Source organism: Lycorma delicatula, chromosome 8 (assembly GCF_047948215.1).
Source record: "Lycorma delicatula isolate Av1 chromosome 8, ASM4794821v1, whole genome shotgun sequence".
NCBI lineage: Eukaryota > Metazoa > Arthropoda > Insecta > Hemiptera > Fulgoridae > Lycorma > Lycorma delicatula.
This window is the reverse complement of record NC_134462.1, coordinates 27,102,114-27,124,023: the sequence shown is the minus strand read 5'-3', so window position 1 is coordinate 27,124,023 and position 21,910 is coordinate 27,102,114. Positions and strand designations below refer to the sequence as shown.

Here is a 21,910-nt window from a genome sequence, read left to right as displayed (position 1 = left end):
ATGAAATTGTCAAAACAGCACTACTATCGGATTTAATTCAAACTATTTTGTAAACATAGCAGTCATTTCAAAATATCCCTAACTTTCTTTCTACTGGTCAGATCAAGGATTTCAATAGTGTTAAATCTTCTCCGTACAATGCGGACCATTTTTTAAAAACTCGCGTGTAAATCGTAAATTGCAATGTTTCCAAATATCTCAACCCCAGTGCTATCTAGCGGGTCGATTTTTTGCAGAGGTATTTCTGTCTATGTAAGTAACGCATATTATGAATATGAGCCAAACTGGACCATAAATACAATTTTTCGGAATATCTCAACTCCAGTGCCATCTAATAGGTCCAAACTAATTCAGAAACCTTCGCAGGCATGCACACAACTCACCAAAGTTTCATCACAAATGGATGAATGGTACAGGAATGCATATGGGACAAACAAACATTCATTTTTATATATATAGATTTTCTGAAAAAAATACAATGAAATTAGGGCAAATTATCCAAAAAATTATAAAGCAAGTGCATTCATAAAAGTATGTACACTTTGCAACTGTACTTCTGTTGATATAATGTTAATGTTCTATAACTCCATTAATATATTTAAAAAAAATTAAAAAAATAGTGTTTAGATATATTTAAGATCTGAGTTTTATGTTTAAGAATTATTTGAAATTTTTCCATTGATAAATTTCATTATGTAGGCAGTTTAGAAAAAAATAGCTATTTCAGTTGTCAACAAAGTAGAATATTTCTTTCATTCAGATATTAACTATATTCCTTTAAAATGTTGATAATTTAAATTATTATACATGAGGTAGAAAAGTAGTTATGAAGAACAGAAGAATTTCATTTAAAACTGCTGGGAATCTTTGATTTTGTTACGAAGATTACAATTTTATAGTGTCCTTTAATAAAATGGTTGTATAAACAAGTAAAATGCCTGCACTGTATTTCATATTTACATGAAATGATTTTACTTTTTCCCAACAGAGAGTAAGTGAATGTTAAAGATTCTAGCAGTTTTTAATGGAATTTTTTCTTTCCTTTAAATTTTTTCTTCATTGTTGATTGAAATTATAAATATATCGTAGTTGTATTGTTAAACCACATACTTCACAGCATAACAGTTTTATTTACTGATCACTTAAATGTCTTCTAAATGGCTGCCACATTGAAACCTGCTGTCAGAAAATTTTATTGAAACAACAGAACAATTTAAAACTACTCTGATCTTAAATACACTCAAACGCTAACTTTTATTATAATTTCTTAATGAAGTTGTAGGATGTTAAAAATATAATACTCAGAAAATGGATAAAAAATGGAGTATTTATTTTGATGTAATTTCAAGTAGTTTTCTTCAAATAAATTAACCCTTTAGTAATGACAAACTACAAGTAAATACAGTAAAAAATTAAACGGTAAAAAATGCAGTAAAGGCTTATACAGTAAAAAATGAAATGTTTTCCATCAAGTAGTTGATAAGGTACAAATTTTTAAAACATGCTGTTTCTTTCATGATGGATACTATAATAAATATGAAAAGAATACAAATCTTGAACTTATAATTAAGAATTGATTATCATTTTGAAATTGGTTGATTTTTAAAATAATGAAAGTTGAAGTATATGGAATAAATCAAATTTCTTCATTCTAGTTTTTACAAATTACGAAATCAAATTTTATTGCAGTAATATAACTGAATGACACCTCTTGAGAGGGATCTTCTTTCAAGAGGATTTTGATTTTATGATTTACTATGTTTTGTAGGATTAACAGGCTCTTGTAATACTTGTTAATATAATTCTTCTTCAAGTACTTTTTTATTTTTATATTTTGCTAAACTCTATTTAATCTTGTTCTTAATTGACGATAAATAATTATAAAACTTCTTTTACTCTTAATGACAGCACAAAATATTTGTAGAATAAAAAAATGAAATATCAATTCATTTAAAGTATTTATTATATTTGAAAATTATTATAAATTATAAATAACGGTTTCACATTACATCCGAAAAAATTGTAAAGGATATTTTGGCAATAACTGTGTGAACAGCTTCTTACATAGAGGTAAAATTGGTGGTAGTGTTGCTAAAAACTATTGCACAGAAAAAGTACATCCTTTTCATAAAATGACATCCATTAAGGTAGTTTTTTTTGTGACAATCATTTGTAACAATAAGGTGGAAAAATATTCTATTTATTATCTCTCATAATCATAATTTTTACAAATATTTTGTCAAGTATATCGGATAAAGTTTGTTTTATTTTATATCTTTTAATACTATTTTAATTCAAGAAATATTCAATTATTGTCATAAAATATATTTTTTTTAATAATTAATTTTTTTCAATGAAAGAGTTCAGTTTGTTTTTGAGAATAAAACAGTTAGTCACTGAAAAAAATCTATCGTCATTATTGAGACATCATTATTATTGCATCATTTTCAATAATAATTGTTGTTTGTTATTATTTATTATATTACAAAACATTATTAAACATGATCTGTGTTTTGAAGCTTTTTTTGTGTTTAGGGAAAGATTTTCTCAGTAACCAGTTCTTAATGAGACATCATAATTAGTGATGTCTCATTACGATTAGTGATTTGGTCCAATCCATTAATGAGTAACAAAACAATTATATAAGAGTATGAATATCAAAATGAAAACTGATATAAAGGTTTGATTTAAAAAATTAGTAAGATTCCTCTGCTGAAATTAGTTCAGTTGGTAAAACCTTTTTAATGATATTCAAAACATTCATATAAAACTGTCCTTCAAACTTGGCACCAGGGTTTTGGGAAAAACAAGGGAAGCAGTACAAATAAAGTAAATTGTTGTCTCAATTTTGATACTTGTAATTTTATGTGTTGATTACTTATTTTTCGGTTACAAATTATTATAAAAATGTTCTAAACAGGCATTTTAAACATAGAAAAATATAGTAGAAATTATTTTTTCATGTAATTTTAAATAAAAAAATAAAATAATAACAATAATTTAATATTTTAAATAAATATATTTGTTAAGAAAGTTTTACAGAAAACAATTTACAGCACGGTATAAAAAAGAATGTTGGTCATTAATTTATGGAACATTTATATTAAGAGAATACAAAATAATATTATAAGGATAAAAAAGATTCATGAATCCAGCAATTTATTTTAATTTACTGTTTTATATTATCTGGAAAAAAACTGGTAAATAATTTTAATCCTTGTTAATTACTTTCTATTGTTTCAGTAAATCAGTATTTTTTCTTTAGTGTTCGTTCCTATTCAATTATTCCACAACCTCAGATCTAAGGATTTGTTCAATTAATAGAGATTTAGGTTTATAGCCATGGAATTAATAAAAATTATCCTGTAACTGAATTTTACTGGAATTATTTGTATTTGTTAATGCTTCGGAGTAGATGTATCAAAAAATGTTATATTTGCTTACTCAGCTATCTTAAAAGGCTCTGCCAACTTTTATAGTTTTTAAAAACCTACTTAACTTTTATTTCATTAAATAGTACTGCATAACTAAATAAATAATAACAGAAAAACAAATAGTAAATATTTCAGTATATATAAAACTATGTATATTTAAATATTATTGTATCTACAAAAATATATCCATAATCATGAGAAGTTACCTTTCATATTCTCAGTTGCTGATACATCCAAATTATCATTACGATTAAGAAAATGTTGAACAGTCATGTGTAAGGCACACATTCCTATTGCTACAATACCATATATTTGAAATACTCTTTTACCTTCCATATAGTATAGTAATAAACCACCTAGAAAGCTTCCAAGAGATACACCTGTAAAAATAATAATAAACATTTATTGTTTCACAAACATTTAACTTACTGTAATGTTAATAAATACTGGTAAGATTTATTTTGTAAAGTGAAGGTTTTTTAAAAGGGTGAATTTTATCACAGAATTACTAAAAACAAAAACAATTTACAGAAAATTCATAATTTTAATTTATTCATAACTGTATTACGAGCAATTTTCAGAAAACCAATTTACTGAAAAAGTATGTTATCAATAAAGTCAGTCCCTTTTTTTATTTATTTAATAAGCATGTGAAAATTTATTTATAATTATTTGGCTTTTTCACTGTAGTACACTTTAAAAGAACTGCACCACAATTCAGAAGATTTTTGATTCATTAAAAGAAAAATAGTGAATACAATTTTTATTTTTCAGATTCAATATATGTTTATATAAATAATCACATAACTGAAACTGATGGATCAGTTGATTATAGTACAGTTAAGGAGTAACACAACCTGCTCCACTTTAGCTTTACTAGGTTTTTACACATCTCTGTTAGGAATTCAAAGCCCAACATGTTTTTCTATTTAGTCTTTGTATTGTACTTTTTGAGGAAACAAAGATTTCAAATCATGTTTCCTTCAGTAACTGGTACAAACAGTGATTCATTTTTTATTATAATCACATATTTATTCCAAAACAGGATCATCATTTTGCATGTGATGAACAACATATTACTTCATCTACCTACCATGATTTGTGATCCCTTCTAATGTACATTACAACTTCTCATGAGTAAGGTATAGTAGCTCTTTTATTGCTTTCAGGGAAGTAATAAAGTACCAAGTTTCTGTAATATTTTGTTTGGAATATTATTTTACCTAAGAAGGATGGATTCAAAACATTGAAAGAACTAATCATTTTTACTTCCTTAAGAAATTTAAAAAAGAAAAACATGAAAAAGATCAGATGAAAAAATGACACAAAACCTAGTTGAGAATCTCAGACTATCATAATTTCTGTTTAGTGTTAATGAGAGATATAGAAATAAATACTATACTGACTAATATCAATCATTGCAGTATATGACTTAAATGGAGCAACTAAGCTCCATGTTAATAAATATGTGGCCATTAGGAATAACAATAGAAAAGTATTATTTTTCTAGAAAAAAAAAAAAAAAATTAATGTGAATAATTTTAAATATAATTTGTTTTACAGGGAATATTGTTAAAGAGTCCTATAATGTCAAATAATTTATTTTTAACAAAATAGTGATAATGAAATTTTATGCTAGTTTGTATTCTCCTGATCATTTCTAATTGCAATTTGTTTTGTAGTAGCAAACATGGATTAGTAGGTGTACTACCTCAGATTTTTTCACTTTTTCCTAATATTTTCATATTTCACTCAAAAGGCATATCTTGGTTCTGGATCAGCAAATTTAGTCAGGAAAATTTACTTAATGCCTGATATATTTTTTGTAATATCTTTGATCAGAAGTCTGTATAAGCTTCCCCCATTAAATATAACCTGTAACAGGAATTTATACTTATGATTTTATACTGGTCTTTGATCCAAGAAGCTTAAAGTATGATTGATGAGTGTATTCTTGTTCAAAGTAGAAAATTTGTTGTATTATTTGGTTCTACACTACGTGTAGAAACAAATTTATAAAAGAAAATAATTTATTAAATAAAGATTATTCTCATTCCTCCTGTGTTTTCCTCTCTGTTTTGTTAGTTGATGTTTAACACATTACTTGATATTATCAATTATTAATGTATCCATTACCAAATTTTGTTGATATGTGTTGAACGTTCAACCTTGATGTTTGATTTTCATGGTAAAAACATCCACCACATTTACATTACTGCTGACTCAAGTCACTGCCCCTTCATACACTTCTCTCGTGGAAGTAACATATTTAATTGATATTCTTTTTCTTATATTCTGCTACATCTCTTACTGGTACTGTCATATGCTTTCTTCGAGTCTGAAAAAGCTAGTTCTTCAATTTTTCTCTACCTTTCCATTAATTGCCTTAAAATAAATGTTGGATCTTCTGTTCCCTTTCTCTACACAAAACCTTATCTCTCTTGCATTTTCTTCAGCTTTAACCTTTTGTCAGTAATTCTGTAATAAATAATTCCTAAACCTTTTATATTAGAAATTAAATGACTGATTTGTCTTTATCTAGTGATTACTAATGATCCATTTATACAGCAACTATGACATTTTTTATTTAGTTCCACTTACATTAATTTACTATATTCAGTACTGTTCTTGAAGTAATCTCTTTTCATTTCAGGAACCGACAAAACTTCATTATCATCTTTTTATGTTTCTTTAAAACTTTCTAGTTTTAAATCAATTCTTCTTCTGATATTTGTTTATGATGTTTATTTTGACAATTTATCTTATGTTTTATAATATTTTAGTCATATAGAATCTTGGTGAATGTAATAAATTTCTTTGAATTAATTTAAAAAATATAATTTCATTCAAATATTATTTACACATAATCATATAAATTTAAACCACTTATTGGTATAAACTAAAAAATGAGAAAAATACTATTAAATGAATATACGTACCAACTCCTTCATAAAGTGCACTAACAAGACCTAGTACAGTCGCTTCGGTACCAGGTGCTGCTACAGCTGCTGAATGTGATGCCATTGTAGCATAGAAGGTGCTAAATGTTATTCCATTTAAGAGTCCAATAGGTAGAACATACCATGGGTTGGTTATTATCGAGTAGAAAAGGAATTTAAGCCCAAAGGCAAATAATACAAGATTCATACAATGTATATGACCTATAGTTTTAAGTAGGTAACCTGAAAAAAAATTATTTGTACAAGACTTAAAAAAAAACTAATTTGGGGTAGATATTGTAAATACAAAAAATTATTTTTATGTGAATAATATTAAATATAATTTGCTTTACAATTTTAAATATAATTTGCTTTACAGGGAATATTGCTAAAATAATCCTATAATAAGGATCTATCAAATCATTTATTTTGAACAAATTGGAGTTATTATGAAATTTTATGCTAGTTTGATTTCATCCTTGTTGCTTTTTGTGTTTAATGCCCTATATTCCATTTGTTAAGTGATTATCTTCATTCACATCTTCTTACTACTTTTATTAAGTGCAAATCTTCTAGTTCTTTTTATTTTATCTATACCTGTAGTTACCTCTTATGTGGCTTAACAATGTAGAATTTTGTTTTATTATTTTATTTTATTTTTTATTTATTTATTATTTTATTTTGTTTTATAAAACCCTTTTTGTTTTATTAATGCCCACTTTTTGTTTTCATTTCTGCTCTCATTAAAAAGTTTTGATTATTATGTGACTAGTTTTCAGAAACTTTTGACATGTTTACCTCAGTTTCACTCTTAATATCTGGATAGTTCCTCTTTCATCATTCTATTAGTGTTTAACAGTATGCCTTTATCCATATAGCCTTTTTTGTATTCTAAGTATAACTTGGTTCTAAGTTGTTCTTTAGTTTTCTATCTGTGAAAAGCAATTCATCCTCTTTCTTACCTTTATGCACCCTGACAATGGATCCCAGACCACCATCTTTCCACACACCAAATCTCTGTACAATAATTTCTATTACTACACCATTTCTTAATATAGCCTACTTTTTATCTAGCCATCTTCTTTTGACCTTCTTCTTGCTCTTTTCCGATCTATTTTCTGGTTCAACAATTTCAGTGGATTTTTTCTTCTCTTACTGTCTTAACATTTCCAAACTATAACATTGCACTTCCTCTATCTTGTCTGACACAGTTTCTGTATTTGTGAGACTCCTTATCTCTGTATTCCTCACACAATCCCTCTTTGTCTTGCCTATCATGATTCTAAGAAATTTAATTTCTCTAGCTTATAGTTTACTATCCTCCTGCCCTTTAGTAACCCAAGTCTCTGCACCACATTCTGAATTGGTGTGAAGTAAATTTTACATATGACTTTACATTTCCTTTGCGCTTTCAAAAATCCAAGATCCATATGGACCTTGGTCCATATTATAGTAATCCTTTTCCTGTTTGTACAAAAATATATTTTTGATTCTTTACTGTACTTCCTAGTTCTCCACCGAACTTCTTATTCCCTACCAGCTCACTACCCAAATATAAGATAAATTGTCTCAAGTGAAAGACAATTGTCATTAACAAAATTCTTTGGTTATTTTTAAAATGGTTGTTAGTTTGCATCAAAAGAACACAAATTCTTATGACATGTAAGATCTGGATTTGCTTCCAGAGGTTTTGTTTTACACCAGATTTTAACATTTTCATTTTAATCGTCTTTTATCATAAATTAATTGATGTTGTGACATAAATTTTAGAAGTTTTATAAATAAACATAAACCTTACAAATACAAATATTAAAGCTTATAATTTATAGTTGTCTTATCCTTACCATTAATAAAGAAAAATGGTATTTCTCCACCAAAGCCCTGGATAAAGATGTACAGTCCTTCTAGAGTTTTTATCCATTCTTCTTCCTTGCAATCTGCCAAATCTTCAAGATGCCTGTTTAAAACAAAAAAAGAAAATAATAAAATAAATAAAATAAAATAAAAAGTTAACAATGACCTCACAAGGAAATGCACAGAGGTTTTAAATTCAACTTTCAATTAATGAGTAGTATAGTATGATTTCACTTTATGATTTTTTAAAATTTATTATAAATTAAATTTTTAGATATTTCTTTATTACTGTGATAGATAGCTTTAATTCAATATTAAATAATTTTTATAAATGTTATACTGTAATTATTTAATCATAGAAATGATTAAATATATATTTCAGATAATAATGACCAAGCTGGAGTGAGATTCTTATAAGTGAGCTTGAGTATTTTGTTCCTATTCCATTTACATTTTACAATCAATAACAAATTTTCATAAAAGTGCAGTTATTTTCGACAAATAATTGCATCCAACATTACCAAAATAAAAATTCTGCTAGCATACATTATATTAAATACTACCATTTAACAAAACAGCAAAATAGTACTAACTTTTAACCAGCAAAATTTTGCAATGTAATAATCCGCTAAGTACTAACATTGAATAAAATTAAACAGTAAAATAAACAAGTACTGTTAGAAAATATGTTCCATTCCTAATTATAAAGTAAATTAATGTATGAAATTAAAAAAAAAATTGTATCAAATTGGACGCATTTTTAATTTTTTAAATAACTGTGAGAATCAACAAAGAATTTCTTGCGAGTAATAACAGTTTATTTACTTATGCAGCGATAAAGGCTGATGTCTGTTACTACAATAATAGTAACTGATGGATGATAATGAATTTTGTTTAATGTAAAGTTCTATGCCTAACCAGAACTTCCAGATGAAAGAGAGGTGCTACTGCTCTGAAGTTAACAATGACCTCACAAGGAAATACAAAGAGGTTTTAAATTCAGCTTTCAGTAAATGAATAATATAGTGTGCTAACATACATTGGTTAGTGTGCTAACATACATTGGTTATTTGGGAAGTAAAATTACTAAAGATGGACGAAGCAGGAGCGATATAAAATGCCGAATAGCACAAGCTAAACGAGCCTTCAGTAAGAAATATAATTTGTTTACATCAAAAATGAATTTAAATGTCAGGAAAAGATTTTTGAAAGTGTATGTTTGGAGTGTCGCTTTATATGGAAGTGAAACTTGGACAATCGGAGTATCTGAGAAGAAAAGATTAGAAGCTTTTGAAATGTGGTGCTATAGGAGAATGTTAAAAATCAGATGGGTGGATAAAGTGACAAATGAAGAGGTATTGCGGCAAATAGATGAAGAAAGTAGCATTTGGAAAAATATAGTTAAAAGAAGAGACAGACTTACAGGCCACATACTAAGGCATCCTGGAATAGTCGCTTTAATATTGGAAGGACAGGTAGAAGGGAAAAATTGTGTAGGCAGGCCATGTTTGGAGTATGTAAAACAAATTGTTGGGGATGTAGGATGTAGAGGGTATACTGAAATGAAACGACTAGCACTAGATAGGGAATCTTGGAGAGCTGCATCAAACCAGTCAAATGACTGAAGACAAAAAAAAAAAAAACATACATTGAACACATCATGTAGCCCTCCGGTGTCAATTTTGGGTGGCAGTAACTCCTACACTGTAACAGTTATGAGAAAACTGATTGCAGAAATGAATTCCTGGTAAAATTTCAATCTGTTTTGATATGTCATATGACACCCCCCTGACCATTTAAATAAATGGATGGCAATTCAAAATAGCGGCTATTGTTGTGTTATGCCTCAAAGGTGGGTCCTGATACCTAATCTACATTAGTGTATCCAAATGTTTCATTTTCTTTAAACTTCTAAATAGTAGGCTGTACTGCGATTTTTGGACCATCATACTTACCCTCTTGCAGTTTATAGTAATGCTGTTGTTAAAGGCAATCACCTTGAAAAGGTTATGAAATCTCTTAAGTAGGTAATCAAATAATTTACTAGTATTTGATCTAAGTTTTTTTCTATTAAATTTTGTGTGTCTGTATATTCCATTTTGTTTAGGTATCTTGAGATCTTAATTTTGATTTGATGTATATAAAATCTTCTTGCAAATTTTACACATGTCAGTACTTTTAAAAAGTGTAGTAAAAACTTTACTAAGAGAATTGTCCAAATCAGTACTGCATTCCTTTAAGGAAACTTTAATGTTTACAGACATGTAAATAAAACTGGCCCAATGTGACACTTGTAGTCATTAACATATGTTAACAAAGTTTCCTAAAATCTTAAATAACAAACAAATTTCATAATTAGTTTCTAATTGTTTTCATTGTATCAAAAGAAGTGGTTAAAAAAAGAAGATTACAATTTGAAACTAATGAGCTTTTAGCATAAATTTTAGATTTTTGTCATAACAGAAATCATTTTTAACATTTTTTTCAGATCAGCTAATTTTATTTGATGTTCATTTTAATTATGTTTATATGTCCATATTCTTTATCAACTGTGTTATATGTAATCTATTAAATATTTTTTTAGGACTGAATGTAACATTATAGTGATGTAATTGAGTAGGGATGAGTTGATAGCCAGTAAGTGTTAATGTTGTTTTGAACATCAAGTTATTTATAACTGTCTTTATGCATTGGGTAACAGTATTTCAGTTAAAATTTGTAAGTAAATAAAAAAAAAAAATTATACCAAAAAAGGAAATTTCCAATTAATCCATTAAATGTTCCTGCTAATATGCACCAAAATATAAAAATCATCACTCTCATATCCAAAAATAACTTTCCAATATCTCTCAAAAAGCTGGGTGAGTGCACTCGTTTAGTTTCCTGGAAGAAATTACAGTTATCAGTATTATATATTATAGATTTAAAGAATTAGAGTTTTACTAAATAGATTATTAAATACACAGATCATTCATTATTCTGCAATTGTACATTTAATTCTCACTTGTGTGCACACATACGCTAATCAATGAATATTCTTTCCTCCTTTCCAAAAAAAATCTGTAACTGGAAATTTTAAATCCTGATCTGAAAAATTTATGATTTCAAATATCCCAATGTATGATGTAACAAATACTAAAGAAAATATTAAATATCTTCATATATAACATTATATTCATTGATTTTGGTGTTATAAAGACCAAGTTACTGAGTGATCTGAGTGGTGAAAATGTACATAATGCTTTTTTTTATACAGAATGGGAATACTTTAATCTCTTATTTTATAATTTGTCTCATTTTTATGGCATTTTTATTTTTAAATGAAGAGAAAATATTGCTTGTAGAGAATGTAGGATACTCAATATCCTCCATTTCAGTAGGATTTCTTGAGCTGATATTAGCAACATATTTGGCTCTGATAAGAAGGCGGTGTGAAACCACATTATTCACTCTTCTCAGTATACAAGACATGGAATATGTGTTATTATTAACAATGTTTGTGACATTTTTGTGGGTGATGCATATGACGTTTCAGGTCACCTTACAACAATTATTGTTGCAGATCTTAACATAAAAAAAGAACAGATCTACTTATTGAATGGTGTAAAACTAAGGAAATTAGTCTGACATTTTATTGTTCAGTAGATATAAAAAAATAGTTACTCTGGAATATTTCTGTAAAGCCACATATATACATATATGTGTGTATATATATATATAAAATTTGACTTATTTAAATTTGAATTATTTAAACAATAGATACCTTATATATATATATATATATAAGGTATTAATGGAAGTGTGGGATGCGTAAATAACTTTTTAACAGTTAAATAGAGGAATGTAATTTGGCAAATGACTTCAACAAATTTATTTTTTGATATGACACCTTGCTTATATAACTTCCTTAGAGTGATACTTAAATTTTTAATTAATAAGGGTAGGGTTGTGACAAGAAAAAATGTTTTTGATTGGCTATGAGAGCCAATCAATTTGGAAGATTTGGCTATGACAGCTCTAACAAAAATTGTGGCCATTTAATATTTTTTACAGTTAATTTTAGAAACAGCCTACAATAATTCTTAAATTACTATTCTGCAGTGATATATTAAAAAAAAAAAAAATTGCATGTATTTCTATCTCAAAACAATCTGTTTTTTTTTGGGTATGAGAACATTACTTGGGGGTTTACTGTTGGTCATTTTTGTCACAAACTTACCCTTTCCATTTAAAATCTTGGAGGGTTCATATTGAAAAGAAATCATTTTGAGGGAAGAGGATTAGCTAATTTTCATACGAGCATTTTTTTATACGAGTATGTAACTGCTGAAAAATATTTATTAATAAATTTTGCTTATTCTAGAAAATCATGTTTTTGTACTTGAAGAGCATAAATAGCAATTTTTACCTCTCGGAGTTCTTTGTTTAGGAAGAACAGTATTTCTATGCTGTGCCAAAGAAAACAAGTTCACAGTAGTTGCTTTTCTAGTCTCGCATGTGGTATTTGCTGAAAATCTAATTAAGCCTGTTATTTCATCAGGGTCAAGTTCCACATCAGAATTTTTGTCAGATGAAATTGAACTCTCTTTATCAGAAGGAATATAATCCTCATCACTACTACTATCACCTACATCAACTGTCATAATTGTTTCTAATTGAAGGTTACTTTCATTGACCTAGTGCTGAAAGCTAAAATCCTCTTGATTGGAATTTGCATATCAGTTATTATTATAGACCTAGTATTAATGTTCTCTTGACTAGTAGAAGGTAAAGATACATCATAACCTCTAATCTTGCACAAATCCGCCATTTTTTAGAAAATAAAATATGTTCAATCAATAAAAATATTTATATTATAAAATATAAACCCTATTTTTTGGAAAATTAATATATGATCAAGTTTATCAATTATAATAAAATAAATTTAAGCACAAACACAATTCATAAGCTTTTGTCTGATAGGTACGCAATATAACCAAACCGTTGTTCGTAAACCTTCTTCTGCTAGACAATGTAAAATAATTGGACACTAGCATTATTCATAAGCTTTCAACTCAGGCAATAGAACTAACAACAAGTGGTTAAAGTCCAATACCACATGTGAAGCCTGACCAAACTCTTGACAATACTGAAGGGACAATTGAATAGAGGATTAGAGGCGGTGAAGGGATGGCCCGGTGAGGTAATTCATAACAAACAATGAATTCCTGGAAACTTGTGTTGTCTGAGAGGCAAATGCTTATGAATCTAGGGTTAAAAATGCAATGAGACAAATCAATCATTTTTATCCCAAGTAATAACTACAAAACTACTGATGCTATGCGCAGTACATTTTTGGAATAAAATGTAAAGATATAAAAAATTTTTTTTAAAAATAATACCTTGACTCTTGATGTCGATAAAATATCTATTGTTAGAAATATAGCAACCATGTAAAAAACAGGAACATAATTCTTATCAGCTTTTTCATCACTGAATCTATCCATCAGTAAACCTGAAAATATTGATGTAAAACCCCAACCTATTGAACCCCATAACCTTTGGTTTCCATAAGCAGTTGTTGAATCACCTGAAAGAAAATGAACAATTTAATTTTTGAAATGGAGAGATCACTGAAAAAGTAAAGGAATAGTTTTTAATAAATTTTATGTGGTATTGATTTCTATGGTTATTAGCTATAATATGTACTGAAACAGCACCAATAATTGTTTAATGTAATTGATACACAGGAATCTGTTTAGAAAGAATGATTTTTGTTGACATTTACCCTACTAGACATCCTTCAATTTTCAGGATGACACTCCTAGAGATATTCCAGTTGATACTGGCTATAAGATTGTAAGGATCAGTTTAATAGTTTACTTAAATTGCAGGAGTCATTGTTGTTGTTTTTCTTCCTTAATTTCTTCTCATTCGAGTAATAACATCAGTATTAGGGTCTTTATGAAGCTTCTATACTTCTGACTTAGATTGCAATTTGATACCTTGATTTTTAACTGAGGAATAATACACATTATTCTTAATGAATTATTTAATGCATCATCATATCAGATAAAAACGTAAATAAATAGCTACCAAATTTATCCTTATTACACAAGTAGTAGATTTAATGTAGTAACACATATTGCAAGATATTAGAGAATTCTTCTTAATGGTTTATTATAATTTATATGCTTCTTTTCAATAAATTAATTATTATTAAAGTAAGTTAGTAAATTCAATTGTGATGGAAATTATTAAAGAAAAATTTTTTTTGTAGCACTCATCGTAAAGAAAATAACTAATCGGATGCAGAAAAGCGTAACAAAAGAGTAATAAGTGTTGTTGACATTCAAATGATTTGATAGCGGTTCTGGGTGGCTGGCAAGTCCTACCTCAAGAATACATGAAAGCTCTAAAGTGTTTTTTTAATACTCAGACATTTTATGGACATCAATCATTTAGCTTCCCTATATAACTGCCCATCAGATCTTATAACATGTTAATTTATCTTTTTCGGTGGTCCAACTTCATAACAGCATTTAGTATCTTCCTATTTATATATTATACTCTTTCAAGATAACTTATACAAATTTTAAGCAGGTATTATGCAAAGCAGTCATTACCTGTAATTTTTCTAAATCCTGCCATCAATTTCCCTTCTTTGATGTTCAGAAAGTGTTTCCTATCCTCTGATAATGCGATCAGAGGAAACTGTCGAGGATAACGCCGGCATTTCACTATTTTCCTCTTACCATGTTTAAAAAGAGTCTTGTATATAACTTTTTAAACTTATTGTTAGCATTTGATGGAATTATAGAATAATTTTCAAGTCGTTTTTAAAATGATTTGTGTCTCCTTCTTCACTAGAGTATCTATTATATCATTTCATTTCCGTGTATCCGATATATGGTCAACTTCAAGTAAATAACCAGTCCAGTTCTATTTACATTTAAAAGAAAAAAATTACAGTTATGAATTTACATTTACAGAGGAAATAGAAAATCGTATGTCCTTTACTCTAGGCATTAACTATTCCCAGAATGGCAAAAACAGTCACAGAATACCGCAAATCCTTTCTTGCTTAATCTGATTGAATCTCTTTTAGAGCTAGATTTATTACCTTTAATTAACTACAAAAATTAAAAAAAACAGAAATTTTTAGAAACAAGAAATTCATTCAAACCCCAACATTAATTATTAACATACCTATTAAGCCAAAACAAATTGTATCTCCAAGATTTGTAACAGAAGCTAATCCAATCCAACCAGCAATCATTAATAATAAAAACATCCAGAATCTATAATTTGTCGCGTTGTTTTGTTGATGGGCTTTACCATGATATTTTGCTAAGAAAATGCTATCGCACTCTAACTGACATGTTGAATTATGTTGAGCGTTACACTTAGGATTGGATGTATGTTCATCTGGTTTTGCTCCAATGACTTCTGATACTTGCAATAATAAACATTTTTTATCAATCCTTCTTATCTGTAAAAAATGCAAAAAAAAAATTAAAAATAGAAATTAAAAAAAAATTACCTTAATACAACTTTATAATATTCTGTGCTTTACTTATGCAACATTTTTTTCACTTATGTCTTTTAATATTCCTATAATTATCTTTAAGTTCATTAAAAAAATTTCAGAATACAAAATTTGTCTGTCAGATCATTGTTTGGTACCCATAAACATGAATCATAGAGACCAGTACATAATGAACTGAAGATTTTAACTTATCTATGCATTTATATTAATGAATGTGATAACTTTGTTTAAAAAATGATCACTGATTACTAAAAATGTTTAATAATAGCCTTCATTATTAAATCAAACAACAAAACTGTTTATATGTAACAAAACGCAATATGTCGTGTGAGGAAATGATCTTATTGTGTATTTGCTACTATTTTTGATAAATTACCAGTCTATTTAAAAAAAAATTCTTCTAATTAATTTCAAATTAAAGAATAATATTTTTTTTAAACTACATTAAGTATCTTTTGTAATGAAATATCGAATGCAGCGACCAAAACTTGCCTCTGTTGGTTTGGTATGCTGTTAATACATACAGTATATACATGCATATAGTTACATCGGCTGTAGTGACATATCCGTTATTATAACTTATTTTTTTCTACTGCAATGCATCATTTTATCGCTTATAATGACCGACGGAAGTGACTCGTCAGTAACGTGGTATATCTACATTGTAGCTTCAAAAATATTTTGACGGTTAAAATGAGTCACCTTTTTCTTTTTACCTGCATATGTACTATAGTTCTTGTTTTTCTTATCTACTTCCTGAACCAGATTATTGTAAACTGAAGCAGCCACATTTAGTTGTTATTAATCTTTTGCTGTGAGCGTACATTATCTGGCGGTTAGAGAATGATGAAACTAATAAGGACATTGCCCAAGAATTAGGCGTAGTTCATTCGAGAATATCGGTGATATGGAAGAACCGTGAATAAATTAAGAAAAATTTTGAAACAAATTCCTCGAAATAAAAACAAACTGCCTAGTTTTTAAACTGACACCAGATAGAACCCTTCGGTTTAAAGGCGAAACGTGTTCGAGGAGGGGAAATTATCAAAAGAAATAGTAATTAGTAATAGTACTAATTGCTACAAATATGACTGGAACTGAAAAAAAAAGTTTCTGGTTATGGGGAAAAGTGCTAAACCCTGATGTTTTAAAAATTTTAAATCGCTTCCTGTTATGTACGAAAGTAACAAGAAAGCTCGGATGACAAGTGATATTTTTACGTCTTGGTTAAGAAAATGGGCCCGTGAATTAAAGACTGAAAATAAAAAATACTGCTGCTCATTGTCAATTGTCCGGCTCATCCACACGTTGCAAATCTTTCATGTATAAAGTTAGTGTTCCTACCACCGAAAACAACAGCAGTCTTACAGCCCTTAAATCAAGTCTGTTAAAGTCCACTACAAAAAGTACCTAATTTACAAATGATACAGGATTTAGATCAAAAAAGAAAACACAAATAATTATTCTGGATTCTATAATTATGTTAGAAAAATCATGGAATGAGGTTTCTCCTCTGACTATTGCTTTCAACATGCAGGATTTTTACGACAAAGCTGGCGAAGAATCTTTAATGGAACGGTGCATCAAATCAATAATGGAATAGTCCATCAAATCAATCATTGCCGAAGCATTGTTTGAAGATTATCAAGAGGTTGACAAAGATTTAGAAAAGCTGAATCTGTAACAGATGATGATGTACTGTGTAGTGGCTTCAGTACTAGTAGAAATAAGACGGAGACGTAGATAATCATAACAAAGGTAACGATGAAGACATCATGAACTCGCCAAATCTTACAGAAGTTTTAGTGGCAATGAAAACTGTTTGCCGGTTTCTCAGTTTAACAGAAATTGCTACTGAAGAAACAAAGATTTGATTTGAAGAAATCAAATTTCTCTGATTTCTACAGAGAAATCATTTGTTTTGATTTAGAAAAGGACCTTCAATAATTATTCCAACACGAAATGGTCGAAACAAAGCAAAATAACCGACTTTTTGCAGAAAAGGGAATTTTAAAAAATTTTCTCTATCTTCTTTTACTCTACCGTATTTGTATTTATTATTGCATTTTTTTCTGTATTTCGGAAATAGATTATTATTTTACTAATATTATTATTTTAATGATTATTATTTTATATGTCATCTACTCGTGCAAATGCCATATTAAAGTAGTACCACTAACCTACCTAAAGATCAGTTATTTTGACTATCGGGTACAATAACCTGAAATCGTCGTTTCCTTAGAGGTCACTATAAAAGATATTTATTGTATATTAAAACTGAATTTGTATGAATAGTACATTATTAAATAAAAATTTCAATTATTGCCCTTTAAATTATTTCTTTTGTGCTGACTTTATACATTTAGTAACTTCATATATTTGTTTAACTAATACTTTATTACTTTTATGCAATAATAAGGGTTACAATCATTTACATGTGTATTATATATACACGCACATCATAAACACCAAATTAGTAGTAAGCTCAATGTAAACTTGTCATTTACATAAAAATTGTTTTTTGAATTGATTGATTCATCATCAGTTATTTAAATACTATATTAGGTAATTCATTAAGTTTGTCATAAATTAAAACTTATAGATATGATCAATTATTTACTTTCCTGAGATAGTTTTAAATAATTGAATTAATAGTCTAAAAGATGCTTATTATGTAAACTGGTAAGTTTACATTGAGCTTGCTATTCATTTTGTGTGTTTATGGTGGTTTGTTTTTGTAATTATTGGTTGCAAACACACTTTACTAATAAAATTAGAATTATCTCCCATCAATACAACAACATTAATTTTCTTCATTCTAGTGATTGAACCACTGATATTTTAGGAAAATATTATGGTAAAATAAATTTTTTTGCTTCTACCTAGCACAGGTGGTAAACATTCTTTAAAGAAACAAAAAGGGTTTTTGCTTTGTAAATGGTTAAATACATTGTAAGTAATCAGGACTAAGCATTTTTTTTTTCATTTTCATAGTTTCCTGCTTTATCTTTGTGCATGCACATGTATGTGTGTTGATAAAAAATAAAAAAAAAATATATATATAATTTTTTTGTAGGTTAATTTTCGATATACATGAAAAATCAGTTATTATATGTACTAAGATCCTAATTCAAGTTATGAGACGGTTTTGAGTAGTGAACTTAGAAGTGAATGTTAGTTAGTACATTAATTGATTTCCTTTAAGAAATGTTTTTCTCACTCAAATTTGAATGAGAAGTATGGATTTACTTTGATAAAATAATTACTGATGCATAAATTAAAGTAAAATTTACCTCTCTTATATTGTCCGTTGAAAGATGAGCATTGAATGTAATTTTTGATAATGTTTCATTCCTTTTTGTTGGGGCTGGAGAAGTACTCGTAGTTCCTATTTCAGTTAGTGATACAGCTCCTTTCTGTGCTACTGGATCATTCTTTATTTGACTGTAATCTGTAATATTCCATGTGTTATGAATCTCGTTCCGAAATTCTTCATCTAGAGTACATATCAGCTAAAATTAAATAAATCAAGTTAGTGTTCTTGCATTTTATTAATCCTTAATTCATATTGTATACAATAAGTTAGAAACTGTTGCAAAATAAAAATAATTTGCTTAAATCAGGGCAGGAAAATTTCCACTTAAGATGTGTATAAGTAAAATTTATTTCATTTGAAAATGTTTCATATCGGTAAAAACTTCCTGTTGAATGTAAATTTGCTTAAGTGTAATTTTTATTTAACTTTAACCTCGGTAGTAAAGCAGTAATATTTCTGCTTTTCATCCAGAAGGTCTTGAAAAAAATGAATAAAAAGTAATAGAGAGAGAGAGAGAGTGAGAGAAGAAAAAATATACTATTATAAAAAAATACTATTATAAATATATTTAAGTTACCTATAAAACTGCATACTTTTCCAATATTGCCCTCAAGAAAAAAGAACATACTATTATAAATATATATGCCACCTATAAAACTGCACTATTTCTCCAACATTGTTCTCTGCCACTTGCATTCAAGTAACCATATTATGTTACTGGCTGTTGGAAACTATTGTTAACAAACTCCATCATCAGGGTAAGTAGCAAGTTTAACCTTATCCATGAGTCTCTTATTAGTTTCAAAGTGCTGGATAACCAATCAGACCTTCACCTCATAGAAACATAGTAGTTGCCCAGGGACTGAGTCAGCAGTCAGTTGGGAGAAGGGGTTGGATGGTTAAAAAATTTCCTCTTGATGAACTGCTTGAATAAAGCTTTTCTAGTAAAGTAAAAGTTTTTGTAAAAAACTGCAAGGCGGATCCATCTACAATCATGCAGAGGAACAACACACTCCATGAGAATATTTCACCATTTATTTTGGTTTAATATGTAAAGCTTCTGAGTTAACAGTAAACTTCTGATGTTATGGTAGTTCCATATCACATGAATTTTGTGAACAAATAAAACTACCCTGTCGTTCCAAATCACCAATACCATTGTTCTGAGATGCAAAGAGCTATTTGGGCTGAGTATTTCCATGTGTCTTCTAGTAACACAAAACTTAAGCACCAATTGTGTCCAGATTCTGATGATAGCTGGTACAAGTACAATACATGCAGAAGGGAAGGAAAAGATTACAATCTCAATGATCACTTTCACTTGCTTGAAATTGTAATGCGAGAGATTAATCAGTTTTGGATTTCTCAGATCCAGCATAATTGGAGAAATATTTGGTAGGTCTAAAAATCTGAATGAGAGAACACTGTGCTATGGACAATTGTACCTTTGTTAACACAGCTACTCCTCATTTTGGGGTTTTAGAAGTAGTATGCAGGTTTAATGATGGGCATTTCTCAAAAATTTTGATTATTGATGAGATGAAATTATATCCAGGCAAAAACATGATAGAAGTTCTGACAAATAGCAGGTGCAGAAAAGTGAGAAAGCTTTTATCAATCTGGAAAAAATAAAATAAAATGGAAGAAGAGTATTTGTCAAAGAAGATTAGAAGACCAATATGAAAAACAAGAAGATCCAGAAAATCCATCGTAGTGCTGGCCAATATTTAAAGTAAATAACATATTGCTATAATCAGTTCCTAAACTTTAAATGCGTTTTCTAAAAAAAATTTTTTTTTAACTTCATATACCTTTTTCTCAGCTTCCATCAGAGAAAGAGCTATATTTTCTTTTTGTTTTATTCCTTTCACTTAACTACTGAATGTTTTGTAACTACTGAATGTACAGTTTTTAGATATATACAGTAGCTGCTGAAAAAAAAAGTTTTATTTGAATTTTACAACATAAAATTTGGTATTTTTTAAAAAGTTCTCCAAAACTTTATTTTCTGTAAAAAATTAAAACCGTGAATTCAGAATATGTATAAAAGTATGAAGTTTAAAATAAAGCAAACCACAAGTTTCTATCTTTATTGGTTCCTAAGAAAAAGATGCGAACGTTAGCACTGAGAAAGATAGGGATCCGGACTCTCCTTAATTTTAATTTAATGCCCTGACTAAGTTTTTATTACCTCTCAGGACATTCTGTAAAAACAGAAAACAAAAAACTGCTTAAAATGTATTTTAAAGTTTTTAGTGTATTGTATACAAGTTGTTACTACTTTACATAGATGTTTTAGGTGAAGGTTATTTAATTTTATGGATACTATTAAAATTTATTAGTGAAAGAACTAATAAAAAATCTAAAAATAGCGAAGTTAAATTACATTTTTGTAATTTAACTTTGTTAAATTACGTAAATGTAATTAATCAATTAAATCTTCATAATTTCTTTATCTGTTTCATAGGAACTTTATTTAAAAACAATCAATTTGAAAATAAGATCAGCTGATTTTTAATCTATGACCTTTAAAAAAAGCACATAGATTTAAAGATTTAGAGATTTACTTCCAAGTAGTATACCTATGCATTCACTTTTAAATTTCTAATCAATTATTTTTTTAAAAAGAACAGTATTTATTTTTTGTCTTAATTCCATTGATTTTAATGTAATATAATAGTTTATATGTACTAGAAAGGGATTTCCTGTATTTATTTTTTATAAATCTTCAGTGGTGATAGGTAAGATACAAATTTACAGAATGAAGGTTATGAACTGAGTTTCATTACTTTTATTTATAACATTTTCAGATCTACCACTAGTAAATTAGACATCTCTC

At 28.1% G+C, this 21,910-nt stretch overlaps 1 protein-coding gene across 5 annotated transcripts in view; it reads right to left on the bottom strand.

Moving 5' to 3' along the window:
* The window catches only part of LOC142328857 (major facilitator superfamily domain-containing protein 6-like), a 92,022-nt gene that overhangs the window by 7,389 nt on the left and 62,723 nt on the right, over positions 1-21,910 (bottom strand). For all 5 annotated transcript variants that reach the window (XM_075372973.1, XM_075372968.1, XM_075372970.1 and 2 more), the window contains 7 exons: positions 19,049-19,267; positions 15,416-15,698; positions 13,609-13,796; positions 10,974-11,110; positions 8,218-8,330; positions 6,374-6,616; positions 3,641-3,814 (listed from right to left, as the gene is read on the bottom strand). In XM_075372973.1, coding sequence (XP_075229088.1) covers positions 3,641-3,814; positions 6,374-6,616; positions 8,218-8,330; positions 10,974-11,110; positions 13,609-13,796; positions 15,416-15,698; positions 19,049-19,267 — 1,357 coding nt within the window. The remainder of the gene's footprint in view (positions 1-3,640; positions 3,815-6,373; positions 6,617-8,217; positions 8,331-10,973; positions 11,111-13,608; positions 13,797-15,415; positions 15,699-19,048; positions 19,268-21,910) is intronic.